The 15,849-nt window shown below is 42.6% G+C and overlaps 1 protein-coding gene across 1 annotated transcript; it reads right to left on the bottom strand.

Annotated features, from left to right (window-relative positions):
- Window positions 1–261: 261 nt before the first annotated feature.
- On the bottom strand, window positions 262–14,339 carry ENC1 (ectodermal-neural cortex 1). Its single transcript, XM_045021988.1, has 4 exons — window positions 14,171–14,339; window positions 13,013–13,105; window positions 7,042–8,854; window positions 262–3,318 (listed from the first exon to the last, which is right to left on the bottom strand). The coding sequence occupies exon 3, from the start codon at window positions 8,840–8,842 to the stop codon at window positions 7,073–7,075; it is 1,770 nt and encodes a 589-aa protein (XP_044877923.1). The 5' UTR covers window positions 8,843–8,854; window positions 13,013–13,105; window positions 14,171–14,339; the 3' UTR covers window positions 262–3,318; window positions 7,042–7,072.
- Between the last annotated feature and the right edge of the window lie 1,510 nt (window positions 14,340–15,849).

Raw genomic sequence — 15,849 nt, 5'->3', positions numbered from 1 at the left:
CCTGTTGTTGTTTTAAAGCTCTCGTAGTTTTACCTATTGAACTCTGAGATCTAGATCATAATAAGTGGCCTAATAGAACAAAGGGAACAGTCCAAGTGCAACTGAAGCAGAAGTTTAAAACAAACCAGTAAACTACATATCAAGGATGTCTTTTTTTTCCCATGAAAAAGATGTGTGTTACAAGGATCAAAAAAAATTGCAGGCAAACAACAAACATACCAACCAAACCCTCAAAGGAACTACTCATTGAAGAGAAAATCTCTAATAATTTATTGACCTTCAGTTTCACATTGTGAAAAAAAAAATGCAGTTTTACAAAACCTTAAAATATAGTAGCAAACTGAGACAGAACATAGACATTTTCCTTCTTCACTTATAGTTTTCTTTTAGTATGTGAACCACATCTTCAATAGTCAGAGAAGGGGCATTATTCAGCTCTAATCACTCTTATTAGACAGGTGTCAGGCCTAGAGAAAAGGGTCTACACAATTATACCAGAAGTGGAAGGCTGTCCTTTGTTATAAGTTTCTACAGCAACCAGCCCACAAAATAAGAACCTTCCCGTCCTATGCCAAGGTTTTTGTGTGCACTCTGCTGTGAATTGCATTTGCTTCAAAGTGTGGGATGTTTTGCACGACTGGAATGGTCAAGTAGTAAGCCAGAATTCCCACATCAATTCAAAGAGCAGAAGCCCAGAATATTCCCTGCAGGGCCTGCGGCCCACCCTGACTTCAGTTTCCTTCAGCCTACACACAGGAATTAATCAAGCAGCTGAAAGCACACCACAACTTTGAAAACAGCTGCAGAAATTCATCCCACTTTCGGAAGTTACATGGTATTATAAAACAGATTTATGTCAGATGCTAAATAGCAATGTACGGTGCAGCTTCAAGACAGAACTATATCCCTTCGTTCAATGAAGAAAACAGGGCTTGATCAGATATACCTTTAGTCAAATGAGTAGTCCCATTGGACCCAACACTTCACTTCCTTGTAACTTGGGTAACCACATACACCTGTGCGAAGATATGTAAAACGTGACTATTTGGATTTGGGAGCATTTTATACCCACATTGCACAGGTGTGAATGACTACCCCACATACAAGGCAGTATAGAATTCAGCCCATTTACTTTACTGGGGCAACTCGGGCTTATAGGAAGGTGCTCTACCTAAGAAGCATGTCTATTGTTTAGAAGAAGGGGATTGATTTTTAAATTTCTGTTTTTATTTCAACAGCTAAACCTAACCTAGTGGAACTATAACTGTAACTCGTTTAGTATATAGTTGTGGAGTCCTGTTCATGTCAAACCAGGGGTCAGCCTTGAAAAATTCCCCCCCTTGTGAGAAAATTCCTCCCTTGTGAGAAAAATGTAATGGTGATCAGTGTAAAGGTTTTCAGATGGTAAGCTTAAAGAGCACAGTGACTTCACTATCCGAGAGAGAAATGCAAACATCAACATAATTACTTTAGTTTTTGCATGCATGCAACTAAAAATCTTTTACTTACACCACAGCAGAATACTACAACCATGTTATTCACCACATCATTATTAAGTTGGGCTCAACAGACTTATGAAAAACACAACACGTGCTTCACAATGAAATCTGGCAAAGTAAGCACCTGTGAAACAGAAGTAAAGAAATGAAGAAAAGAGTGGGTTCATACCCGACTCAAAACTAGACTGAGCAAATAAAATGGGCGGGTTTTTTAATCCTTTGTTTTATCATGATCATATCTGACATTTCTCAGTACCAAAATGTCTGAAGACTCATCTGGCTGTGTGAAAATAAAAGATGCAGCAGAGCTTGAGGATTATTTTTAAGTTCTAGTTCTGCAATTTTTCATGCTTCATTGTAACAACTGGGCCATGCCTTTTGGGTCTTTGAAACCATGGCACTCATTCATCCCACTTCTACGCAGACAGAGGAGCCAATCCTGTCAGTGCAAGTTGTTGGTTTTTTGTTTTGTTTTTTAACTAGTTCACTACTAATCTGTATTGTTCTTGTGAGTCAGCCAGACCTCTATTCAATCAGGTAAATGCGGTTGTGGTAAATGTCCCATAGTCTAAACTCATAAATAAATAAATAAATAACTTTTTGGCCAATGCCTTTCTCGGGGCTCTGTGCACAGAAACCATCCCACAGCATCTTCTAGGTAACTGAGAGGCTGCACAAAGAGAAAGCTGTAAATGGTTTTGGCTAGTTCCAGATTAGAAATTCAAAGGCATGAGCAGGCCAATGAAATGGAGCAGGGACACTATCTACAGGATACACCACATCTAACCTGGGGAGTTGGTGGCCTGAGAAAGTGACCTCCATGGCTTCTTCCTTTAGTATGTGGGTAATTTAAGATCCTGCCTTGTAATCCTTCCATTTCCGACTGGGGAAGCCATCCCCTCACTCACTCCCACCTCCAACTATTACTCAACAGTTTTCTTTTTTGTTTGCAGCAGAGCGAGTCAGAGACCACAAAATGTGCAAAACAAACAACAAATCACACAAATCCTTACAACATGAAGACAACTGCAGGCATTGTTTCAGCATGCAAGCACTGAACAATAAATAGCTACATCTACAAGTAACATAACAGGAATGGGACAGTTTATGTCTCCTATAAATACAGGGCGGAAGGGAAATCAAACATTTGGGGAAAATGAGTTCTTCTTAGTTCCCCACTATTGCAAAAACCTTTTATTTATGTTTTTAATTGTGCTGTTCCTTATCCAATGAAAGGTCACTCACTGCAGATAGGACATCATAACGTGATAATCTAATGGATTCTTCAGACACTACCTATAAACAAGTTCATTCCTGTAGAAGTACGCTGCAGTGACACAGCTGTATCTTCATTCACAGCAACATCTCACTGTTTCAGACCCGGCCTGCTTCCCCGGCAGCTGGTGCTGACACTTCAAACTGTCACAGCAAGAGGTGACAACCATTTCAAATTTCACGCACACACAATGGAGTCCATGAAAATCTAGAGTTGTAGGTTGCACAACTATGGAAAGTTCTGTACTGCTTTTATGTTTGTCCTTTTCCCCATCTCCTCCCTTTGAAGGTCTGATTAACACTGACATTAATCCACAATTACTAGTACAAGGAATCAGACCATAGGTTCATTCTTTCATATTTAAACCATGTGCTGATGCACCAAAGACAGTTTTTTTCCTCCCATTCCTTCATGTCCAGGTTAGATAATTTACAAGGTGCAGATATTTTTCTTCAAACTCAAAGACTCTGAACGATTTTTCTTCATTAAAACCATTTCTCCATAGCTGAGATTCCAAGTCTCTTCTCCAAATAACAGAGCAAACTAAATAAAAAAGGAGAGGGAGAAGAAAAGATTTAGAGGATTCTCGTAAGACAATATATAATAAGGTTTCATTAGACGTCAAAGAAAAACTAAAAGCCTTTTGCACGTCTCTGTGTAATAACTAATCACTGATAGTAAATAAACAAACCACAACACTTAGGTCAGATTCTGCCTCCTTTACTTGCCTGGCCTTACTCTGCAAGCAGCCCCAGAGACTCCAATAGGGACTAGCCACGGAGTAGAGTTGTACTTCAGTGTGAATCTGACCCTTATAAGGTTAAATAGCATGTGGTCACTAGTGCTATTTTTGCTGGATTTTGCAACACACTACTTTTCCTGTTCTCAACAAATGGGATGGAGATATGCTTTAAAAAAACTGAAAACCACCACCTCATGCAACTTCTCTCTTCCAAAAAAGCCTCAAAAATTATTAGCACAACCAGTTTATTCTACTCATGGGCCATGTCAAACTAGATCAGAGTGATGTTGAAGAAAGAGCTGGGAAGGAGCTGGGAGGGTGCGGGTTCTCCTCTGTTCACCATGGAGAACTCTAAACTGAATTTATTCACCATAGAGAATGTGGACATATTAATCCCCTTATTTAAAACTTCTCTGCTATTCATTATGGCAGAAATCTGTCTCGCTTCTTTTCACATGACAATGCACCATTCCTCAACAACTCCACACTGGAGTCTTTTCCAGGAGTTCATTATTCAGTGAAAAATATAGCCCTTGGATGCTGAGATTTGGCTACCATATTTAATTATGAAGCCTATGTTAAGTGCAAGTTTCCAAACCAAACACCAGCCTCATTATTACAGTAGCTTTAGACAGCACAGCTAGAATTTAGGGTGCACATGCAGAGTAACTCTACTGAAGTCAGTGCAGTTAATCTGAATGAACACATATGTGCAGGAGAGCAGAATGTAGCCCTATATTGTCAGTGCCGTAATGCCTAAGAACAGCAGGGTATACACACACCCTTAGCCTGAAATCTCTTTGCTTTGAGGATTTAAGACAGACCCCTTTCATTATTTTCAATGTAATATTTTGCAATTTCTTATTGTGATTCATGTCGCCTAGACATTCTTCAGACTAGTGTGTCATTTTTTCCCTTCTTGAAAGGTATATCTCAACACTGAAGCCAAAATAATGTTTCCTGTCATGGGATGATTAACCAAAAAAAAAAAAGAAAAAAGAAAAATCAATCTTGCAAGGGGAAAATAAAACAAAGCTACTCAAAAGAGCAAAGTTGAAGGAAGAAACAAAGCAGACTAAAATCTTCCTAAGCTGTGGCAGGCTGGGGCCACACAACACCATCAAAACAGAGGGTAATCAGAAGTAATTTCCTTTTTGTCCCTCCCACCCACTGACAGAACAGTGGGAGTCAGTAAAAATCTACTGGCTGGATGAGCATGCCGCACTAGAGAGGTTTCAGTTTACGGTTGCATTCATCCAGTTATCTTACAGGCTAGTGAGGCTAAAGTAATGGCCTTTAACAGGATATTGCAAAGCAAACGAAAGCCTTAAGTGCCATTATATGCAGACTACTATTTTTCAGAAAAAAAACCCTCTGTTTTTATGTGCTGTAAATTTTAGAACAATGAAGTCAATCTTAGGAGAATAAAAGTCAATATTTTTCTTGGCACAGATCCTGAGTTTGGGCATTCATTACTACTGTTCTGATAACACTGAGCCCTGCTGAAATGAGTAATAATAGAAACTGGCTGAATGGTATGGATTTAAAGATGTGTTCCCAGCTTTCCAGCTAGCAAGGAAGTAATCTCAAAGAAGCCTATTTGCTCAGTTTTTGAGTTATCGGAAGAGTGCAATTATTCTCAGACACCCAGGATATGATCAGCCTCCAATGTTTGCAAATGTTGGATGGAATCCAAGACTCTGTTTTTCTAAGACTAAGTTGTGGGGGGAGATGGAAAAGTTACAGGTGGTTATTCAACTTAAAGACCAAAGTGTCATTGGAAACATGACCTCACTACATTTCCTACTAGATTTCAGCTCTGAGTTGCTATTCAGCAGAGGCCCAAAAATGCACTCCTTACTTAGTCAAAATTCCAATTCAGCTCAAGGGGAAATGGCAAGATGAAGCCTCAGCACACCATTGGGCGAAAAAATTCCCCAATGATCCCCAGATTATCAGATTTATCCTATTACAAGGACAATTGGGTGTCCTGCTATTTATTGCAGGAGCCAGCCAGCCATCTCCTGGTAGTCCAGTTGCCAATAAAATCCTGTCAACGTGACCCTTCTGAAGAGCAAGATGCTATGAAGTCTATAAAAGCAGACTGGAATCATTATCTTTCTGAGGTACCTACTTTGATCTGGAGGTTCTAGGTTACTGCAAAAGTTACTGCAGAGCTTATTTAATTATTTTAAACTGTTTTTCCTTCAATAGTTTTTTGCAACCTGGCTGGTTTTATGGTTGCATTATGCAGTATTCAAATCCCTTAAGAAATTACTACTCGCAGGGCATAGCTCATTTAGGCAACATAGGGTGCTTCTGAGTGTTAAACATGCCATCGGAATGTGTTTGTAGTCATGATGCTGCATTGCAGTCTCAGAAAAAAAAATGAGCAACACACACTGAAGTATAGTATTTGTAAGTTTTAATGCAAAATAACTTACGTAAGAACTCTAGAAAATATCAGAGGCTTAGCTGAAGTGATACAATTCAGGAAAAGATGGGGGGGGAATAATGAAAAATCAGATTTAGTTTGAGACAATGCTTAGCAAGTTAACTCTGTTTTGTGGTGCTGATGTAAACTGACATTCATATTTTGGGCTGCTCAGATATTTTAGTTGTTTTCCAAATGAAGAAGAAACAAAAAGTAGAAAATCCTTCTTTAGCAGAGCCACATAACCAGAAAAACAAGCAAGGCCAAATTTAGACTTGCCTGTAAGAAGTTGCAAGTGGTGTGAGTTTGGCCCATTATGCCCAACTATAAATGAGGTGGCATTTGCTTTGGAACACTGCCAAGTAATTATTTGAACCACAGTATTACTGGTATAGCCGAGTGACATGATACACAGTCAGACATATGAACATAGCTTTCTTTTGAAAAACAAGCTTTTAAAAAGTATATTTAATGGGCCAAATTCAACCTTGGCATAAGCAGGTGCAATTCCATTGACTTCAGCTGTTGGAGGAGGGTGGACTTGGCCCAGTGTGTTTGTGCAACACCTTATAGATCCACTGGTAACAATGCAGCTGCAGCAAGATTGTTCACACAGACAGAAAGCTGTCCATTTGGACTAGTCACCACCCTGCCGCAGCTCATGGTTGGAGGGTTAACAGAAGTCTTTTTAGGTCCTCATGTTGATTGACCAGTTCTGTGTAGTTAAGGAAACATCACCTATCCCTAGTAGGTTAATGATTTATAACTGAATTTGTAATAATTAAACCATATTTTCCCCATCAGCATCACACCTAGTGGAAATTACATATTCAACATTTAAACTGTGAGGCAAAGTGATCAATCCGGTGAAGAGAGCATGGTACTGGGAGCCAAGCAATCTGGGTTCCATTCCTGGCTCGGTCACTAATATGATGCATGACCTTGGACAAGTCACTTAACAGCTGCGTGCCTCAGTTTTCCTTACTGTAAAATACAAATGATGTACTTACCCTCCTTTGAGATCTATGGATGTAAAGAACGGTAAGTGCTAAGTACGATTATATTTGTATTCATAGGTATAACTTCTTACCTGACAAGCTGCAATCATAACATACACACAGTTACGAGGGGAGATGTTTCCATGTGCTGACAAATGCTGTGGGAATTAGTGAATAGGGCACTGTGGTTATGCTGTTCCATACATCTAATGTGGGATCATAGCAGTCCAATGTTTTGCATCTTTGAATCCCAAAATAGCCTCCAACTACATAGAGTTTGTTTCCAGATGCTACTGCATGGCAGCTCATTCGCTTAGCTGTCACATCTCCCACCTTAGTCCACTGGTATGTTTCACTGTTGAATTTATAAGCTGAGCATGCTGAGAATTCAGTATCTCCACCCATAATAAAAATCTGGTTACCCAAAACAGCTGCAGCTGTGTAGCGCCAGGGCTGGGGGCAGGTGGCTGGTACTGTCCATCTGTTTTCACATTGATCATAACATTGAACTTTGGGCAGCTTGTCATGGCTAACACTGGTGCCACCAAAAGCAAACAGCTTAAGCTTTGCACTAACTACAGCTGCATTGCTTACTCCTTCTCGAAGTGGTGCAACCATTGTCCATTTGTTGGTCACAGGGTCATACTGTTCTACTTGCTTTAAGGATACTGAAGGGGAAGCTGGAAGGCAACCAGTTGCTGCAGTGTGTCCTCCTACTACATACAAACAGTGTTTGAGTTCAGCAGAACCATGCCCAAACCTAGCTACCAGCATGGGGGCAGCCTTTGACCACTCCTCATGAAGAGTGTCATACACCCAAACATCTTTGGAGACTCCGTTTTCTGATCCCCGGCCTCCAGTGATATACACTTTGCAGCCAATAGCACAAGCGCTGAACTCTTTCCGTGGACTTGGGATGTCAGCCTTTGGAATGATCTCTTTTGCCTTTTGGTCCACCAGATACAGCTTGTCACACATGAAGGTTTGCCCCCCCAGAAGAAACAGTGCATGGCCAGTTTTACGAGGTCTGGCACACAAACTGGTGACCACACCATCATTCTGTAAGATCTTTAGCTTGCATCTTATTGCTTCTTCTACTATATCTTTGCTTTTCCTTTGCTTAGTGATAAGTTCTTCCATGGCTACATTCTCCATAAGGTAGATGGCTGGCAAGAGAGCCAGTCTCACAGTTTGCAATAGTTCAGGGAGATAACAGTGGCGCTTATTCAGATCATAGTTAACCCAGTTAATAGCTGACTCATATACTAATCTTTCATCTTCAGTTTCTAGTTCTTCACTGGAAAGGAGCTGCACAACCATGTCTTTTGGCAGCTGGAGAAAATCTTCACTTTTACTGATAGTCTGGAAGTTGCTAAGACACATCGTCCAAGAGAGTTCATAAAGCTTGGTGCACTGGTGAGCATCTGACAGCAGCAGCATACCAAGGCAGTTGGTGGGATGAAGGTTCTTCTCCAGAAACTCTGCACAAGCATCTCTGATATCCTGGAATTCTAACATGTCTCCGGCCTCTAGCAGGGACTCTGCATTCTCTTCATTGATGATAACCCTGGAGGAGTACGCATAGTCCAGCAGAAGTTCTAAGACTTCTGGATGAATAGAATTATGAAAATTGACTTCACTAGCCTGGCTCTCTTTAAGTCCACCACTGAACATTGCTTCAAAGTAGCGACTACATGCAGCTAGGACAGCTCTATGGCAAGGGAATGACCTGTTCCCAGCATGGAGAAGTACATCTGTAAAAAGCCGTTGTTGGCGTAGAAGGTTCAGGTGAGTAAGGACACTATCAGCATATGATGATTTGTGGAATAAGTATATGTTTATAGAGCCAGTGCTGGCTCTAGACTTGCGATTCTCATGCATGCTGACTGACATTTTCTGCCACACCTAAAAATAAACAAAAATTACATAAGATTAAGGGTTCTCATGACAAATGCTTATGACATACTTTTAATTTAAAAAAATTATATGCATCCCTGATAATCATTGTAAGCAGGAAGCCTGTTCTGAGCCTATTATAGACATGAGAGGACAAATAATTATAACTACTTCAGTGTATGTTTATTTTTTTCCCGATGAGTTTCTTAAATGACATGCCCCACTATTATTGCCCAAGAGCAGGTTTATCTTGGGAAACCTGATCTCCAACTTTTATGACAATAGTAGGCAAGGAAGACAGAGTTAAAATAAAGACCTAGAGCTGATTTTCTCACTCCTCCCCAGTGTAGCACAGCTGATTCATCACATACCCACACTCGAACATTCTCCTGCTTTGAATCATAGTAGGAAGAGCTACCAGACAGGATACCTTATGGAATGTAAAAAAACTGCATGGGAGAACAAGAATGTACTCATTCCATTTTGATGATTTATTTTGATATAATGGTTCCATATCTAACAGCAGGGAGTGGGAAAGATAAGACAGAGACAGATAACATTACAAAGATATTGTTATATGACCAAAGCTTTATTACAATATCATGGCTAAATATTATAGAGATCTACATCTTGTATATCTCCAGTGGTCACCTGCTACTGGGTGACGGTATGTGCTTACAGTCTTGGCAGGGTAACGCAATTGTACTAACTGCTATTCTGCAGTCCCCCTGAGTTAGGCTCTCAGAGAACAAGCGTCTGCAGTTGTTGGTTTGGGGGTGGGAGGAAAGAATATTCTACATTGCTACCCCTGTCCTCTCAACACCAGCGCTGTTTTGCTCCCATTTTAAGGGAAACAAGTTATAAGTGACCTTGGAAGGATTCAACTGCCCTCCATGGTCCCTTCCAATCATTTGCAAGTTTATGTATTTCATATGGGCCAATCTTCTGGATTAAGTAAGGCAAGTGGTTGGCCCTGAATTAAGCTGAACTGATGTATGATATGGGGACATGTCAGGGACACGGGCTCTGGATTTGCATCTACACAGATCCATTGACCAAAACACTCCTAAACAGGTGGGCAGTGGAGGGATGGGACAGATTACACAGCATCCACAGAGGTTACTGCAGACTAGGGGCTGCAGTAGCAGCCATCATGGAACAGCTTCACTGGTGCTCTACAGCCTGGGTAGAGGGTGGTGGGGAAGAAGTTTGGTGAAGGAGTTCAGCTTCTCTGATTGCCATGAAATTCCCCTCCCCATTTATATTCCTGAACATGAATTTCTATGCTGCTAATTAATACATCATTCCATTTCCACGTGGTTCATGTTTTTTAAGAGGAAAACTTTGCCCCTTGCCCTCAGACCAGCACTCTGATAAAGAGACTGCATAAGAATTTGAATAGCCTCAGAAGTCTGTATGTCATTCTAAAAATCAAGAAAATATTCCTTTCACTCTTTTGGAGATCATAGGCTAAAACACACAACAGAATAAAAACCTGATTTTTCCAGCATTTAATAATATTACATTTATGTCTGTGAAATGATAGACTTCTTATACACCTGCTTAGGGATTGCTGCATACCAAATAACCTGTGGAGCAGTTTCACTTCATGGTCATGGCTCAAATATGCACCAAAACGCTGCACCTTTTTTTCTTTTAAGTTGGAACTTAATTTCCTAATGATTATCATCAGGACTTTAAAGAAGGAACAACATGGGAAATACATATTGTTTGTCTTTATCTGGCCTGATCCAAAGCCCACTAAAATCTATAGGAATCTCTTCAGTTATTTCAGTAAGATTTAGATCAAGCCCTTTTCATTGTGACTGAAAACATGAGCTGTGCAAAGCACTTTGGACCCATGTTTTAGGTTAACTGCAGTAACTATAGCCAAGTATGCTATTAAAATACATGCAACTACTTTTACATGGTAAGTATAATTGCATTACCCATTAAATATAATTGCATTACCTGACAAATAATCATCATTCAGAGGACATTCAAGGGTCACATACACTAATCCAGGACTAAATTTACCCATTTACCCTATTGCCAAAAGGTTAAACTGAACATGTGCCTCAATTTCAGGTTTGTTGAGGCTACAGAATTACACAGAGGATCATGGCTCTGGGTATTAATGCATCAACAGTTTGGATGCAAAAGTGGGAAGATCAACCCTCATTTGGCAAACATTGTGGAGCCAGATTTTGTAACAGGGATTTTGTAATTTCATAAATTGTTATGATTCAATACACAACATTCTGTATGTTTTTCTGGATTGGTCTGTTTCACATTTAGGGCCCAAACCTGCAAGAGGCTGAGTGCCTCCTGTGGGGTGTGGAGCAACCTCAGCTTCCAGTTTCTGAAGTCAGTGGGAGATGCAGGCACTCAACATCCCCAGGCAGCATTTAGCATTAGGCCCTTAGGTGCCCACCCTAACACAAGCTACACAAAAACAGATCCCTGCACTCTTGGGCATTCCCAGTTAAGTCAATGGGGGACCAAAAAGACACAGGGATCCCTGCCCTTCCCGGTGGTATTCACTGCAGGATGGAGTTCTTTGCATCTGGGACTATGTATCCCCCTGTATACTCCTGCAATGCTAAGCATACCAACAGCACTCAGCACTAAATAATAATTAAACAAACAAAAAAATCACAGCAGCAGTGATAAAGAAAAGTTCAAACGCTGCAAATACAGGTGTGTTTTGATCCAGAGTGGTGCTGTGAGTTCTGATGATTTGTGGCTGCACAGAACCATGCAGGATCAAGCACTGCACACAAAATAAAAGAGCTAAGGAACTAGAGTTATCCCTATGTTTGAGAATGGTGAACTACAGACCATATGCAGAGGGGTGGGACAGAGGTAGGAAAGTACAAACCACTGCATGTTGCTCAAGCCCACCCATGGCCCTAGAAAGAAATACTGATCTCAGCTGCAAAAAAAAAAAAAAAAAAAAAAAATGGTAAAAACCACTGTGAGACTTTCGTGGAATAGGAAGTCAGGGTTTCGCCTCATTTCTGTTTTGCACACAGCAATATCCTAACAGACAAGGTCTGGTCTTTTAGTGACCAAAGCCATTTTTATTAATTACTTGCAGTATTCATAATGTTCCTCTTTAGCAAACTGTAACAAAAGCATTACCTGTACCATTCTAAAGTTGCCTCTTTTAAGAATTCCAAGGTGTGGCAAGTCACATTTTAGTAAACTAAACATATTTCCTCAAAAAGAGCAAAGATACATATTTGTACATCTTCCCCCTCAAGTCCCCACACTAGTTTTTGAGTTGTTCTACAGTCAATATGTAGAGGCAAAGTACCATTAACAAAGATTTCTTATAATTTACTAGTAAAGTAGTGTTTTTGCGAATAAGTCTGGTTTGCGATTGTTGAGAATGCAAGTTGGGCCAAAATTTTAATAAGTATATTCAAAGCTATAAAACTATTCAGACAGACATCTTTGATTTCTCTAGTTGTTGTTGCAAATTATGCAAGCCTCAAACATTTCAGCAGAGGTAATTCACAGAGTCACTGAGCAAGTGTTCATCTTGAATAAAATGAGTCAACTCCCTTCAGGCAATTTTTCCTTAGAAACAGTAACATTTGAATGTAAAGGACAAATGGTCAGCAAAATACAAATATATATTTATCATGAATCACTAATTAAATAGAGTTAGACATTGAAGCAAGGGATTGATTTATGATGTACTTCAACCAGCTACTTGTCACAGCAACCTCAAATCTGGTAATACACAATGTTCAACAACCTCTTGCCCTACTTCTTAACAGCTTTAGATTCTGAAGGTCTCAGCTCAGTCAAATAAAAAATTAAGTGTTTTCAGTTATTTGCACATTTATTATGTACCAGATACAACTTCCTATTAGACCACTATAATCTCATTGTTTCTCCAGTGAGATACTTGGGGGGGAGGGGGGAATCACTGTTGCTCAACTACCCATTGCATGAATTGATCCTTTTTTCAGTTGCTAAGTCTGCAGTGATGCCCAACCCCTTTCTAACATTCCTCAGTATAACCCATTGCACAGAAGTTACATGAGGTGTAAAACAGGACATCACTTATTATGCATTAATTTTTTGTACAGTTCCTGTTTGTTTGTTTTTTGCCAAATGCAGACCATTTCAAAATGACTGTGTGATAGTACATACCTATGTACCCACGTGCCTATATGATCTCCTTCAATGTAGTATCTGAACACCTCCCCAGTATTTCAAATCAGAAATAATATGTTTCTTCCCAACCTGCAGAAGAAATAACTTAATTAGTTTATACAGATTTCTGTTTTATCTGTGTAAATGAGCATTGTATTGGTTGTGTATGAAAAACTTCCTAAAAGAAAGAATAGAAGAAATGGGTTTTGCCTTTGATTCTGAAAGTGGTATAAGTCCATCGTCATTCTAATTCTGGTTACTCAGACTTATTAAAAAGTCAACTGACATTTCTTATGTGTATTTTCCAAAATAGTCATCTGAAAAGTTTGAAAAGGAAACTACAAGAAGTCAATATTTAAGGTTAGTATCTAGCATTAACGGGAAGCAAGTGTTTCTATTTGCCAAAGACAGACACATACCAGAACTGTCTAACGGTTAGTGCAAATATCTATCCACCAGTGTCGCATTTTCCTTCAAAAGGTTGCAATGGGCACATGGTGCACAAACAGCGGACCTGCTTTCAGGAGTGAACACAGGATGCTTACTAATGCAGAGAATCTACCATTTGGGTGGTCTGATGTGACCATCAAGCTCACACAGTCGTTCAATATTCAATTAGAGATCAATACACAGACTCAGTTCATATGTATAATAAAAAAAGCTATGAGGCAGCTGAAAATGCGCCCTGGCAGCGAGATGAAAATATCTCCCAACTTAACAGCCTCAGTGCAGGGCTGCTTCATTTTGCAATACAAGCAATCAAAGCGCCAGCTGATCTATGCATGGAACAAGTTGCACCGAGTCTGCAAGCTCGGAGCGTTTTCCGCTCCCTGCCAAGGCACCTTTTCAGCCACCCGCAGGGCTGCCTGTGGCAACGAGTCCCTCACGCTGCTCGCTTCGCTTTGGGGTGAGAATCAGAGCGATCCCTGCGAAGGGAGCGAGGCAGCCTAGCGCAGCCCTCTCCTCCCCACAGCCTCCCTCTTCCCGGGGCTGGGGACGCAGAACCGCGTCCTGCCATGAGCGCACCGCCAGCAGGGAGGGAAGAGCTGCTCCGTCCTTCCCCGGAGCGCTGCCCGAACACCCGTCCCTCCTCCCGCCTGCGGCCAGCAGCCCACCCGGCCCGGCCCCGCAACAGGTCCGCGCGCAGGGACTTACAGCCGCGGCGCCGGGCTCCCTCCGGCCTCACGGCCGCCGCTCAGGGCAGGCGAGAGGCTGCGGGAGCCTGTCCCGCCCCTTCCCCGGCGGCCGGCAGCCTCCAGCTCGCTCCTTCCTCCCGTCTCGCGCCGGGGGGCTGCGGTGCCGCCCCACTGTAGCCCGGGCTGGGGACTGGAGACCCGCAGGCAGCCGCACTCGGGCCGGGCGAGCGCTTGCGCGGAGTGGGAGTGGAGGCGGAGGCGCTGCTGCTGCGGCTGCTGCAGGAGGCGGCCGCTCGCCGGCTGCTGCGATTTGCGGCGCGGGGAAGCGGGTATATGGGCTGCGGCCGCGAGGGTGGGGGGCACATATGCAAAGCGGCTGAGTGACACGCGGGGGGGGAGGGAGGGAGGACGCGAGTTAGCGGAGCCGCGGGGAGGCTGCGAGCAATGCTGTCACATGGGCCAGCGGCCAGCGCGGGGAGGGACACAAAGGGAAGAGGCTCCGCGGCAGGGATGGGGCACCTCGCCCAGCCCGGGCCACAGGAGCCGCAGAACATGTGCGCCCAATGTCCCCAGCGCGGAGCCGAGCCCACTGTCTCCCTCCCCCCCCCCCTCTGCGGCCCGGTGGATCCCAGTGCACTTAGCAAGGGCCAGCCCCCCTCCCCCCATCTCCCTGGGACAGGGCTGCTAGACACAGGCTCCTCTCCAGCCTCCTCAGACAACGAGGAGCCAAAGGTGGCTCCTCCAGCGTCTGGGACCGAGCTCTGCCCTGGCATCGGTGCCGTCTCCATTGCCTGGCACACCGCAGGGACACGCCCCCCACCGGAGAGCTCGGCTCTCCGCACCAAAGGAATGAGACAGAGTCGATCTGCAAAATGCTACAGACGGTAACAGAGGAGCTGTGCTATGAGGTGTATTTTAAGAGATGAGCTACATGGGATGGACTCAGATATACGTTATAGGGTGCACGGGGACACCACGCTGAGAAAAACCCATCACAGATCTGACTGCATATAAAAAGGCTTAAGCTATGTTTGCAGAAATAACAAGGCATGTCATAGAGCTTGTTAACTTTGTGCAGAAATTCCCCAGCCTAATGCAATGCAAGGGAACAGGGTGAATCAATCACACGTGGGAAGCCTTGGGAAGCGGAAAGCGAGGTAGGACTGTTTGTCTTTAAACGCTTCTCTGTGCGATGATAAAGCCAGTTCAGTGAGCTGGGAGCAGAACAAAGCAGCTGTTCGCAACTCCATCTGCAGCCCGCTAGGATCCTCCTCCCTGGAAGAAAAACAGGCTCTGCGCTTGAAGCATCTGCTGCTAACCTGGGAACACTACGGCACGATCTCGGTCTGAGCTATATGCGAGCGGGAGCAGCCAGTTTCCACTGCTAGCAACGCGTCTCCCTCCACCCTCTCCACGTGTTCCCCAACCAATAGTCAGCAGCGCATGATTCAAAGCAAACTACAGTGCCCAGAGAAACTGTACGCTGGGGTTCCTTCTATCTGCTGAGATAAAACACTCGGTTGTGATTGCGTTTTCATTAAGCCTTTTTAGTTTTATCGCTTAACGCTTATACAATAAAGTAATTCAGCAGCGCAAACTTCGGTCTGACTTTATTTATTTGCTAATTAGCAGAGCGGAAAAAACTAATTGGCAAGAAGGCTGATTTTAAAAATAAACATCTAAGCATACAGTAATATT

The sequence above is a fragment of the Mauremys mutica genome, chromosome 6 (genome assembly GCF_020497125.1).
Source record: "Mauremys mutica isolate MM-2020 ecotype Southern chromosome 6, ASM2049712v1, whole genome shotgun sequence".
NCBI lineage: Eukaryota > Metazoa > Chordata > Testudines > Geoemydidae > Mauremys > Mauremys mutica.
Note: the sequence above shows the minus strand (reverse complement) of the source record. Positions and strands in the feature narration are given on the sequence as shown.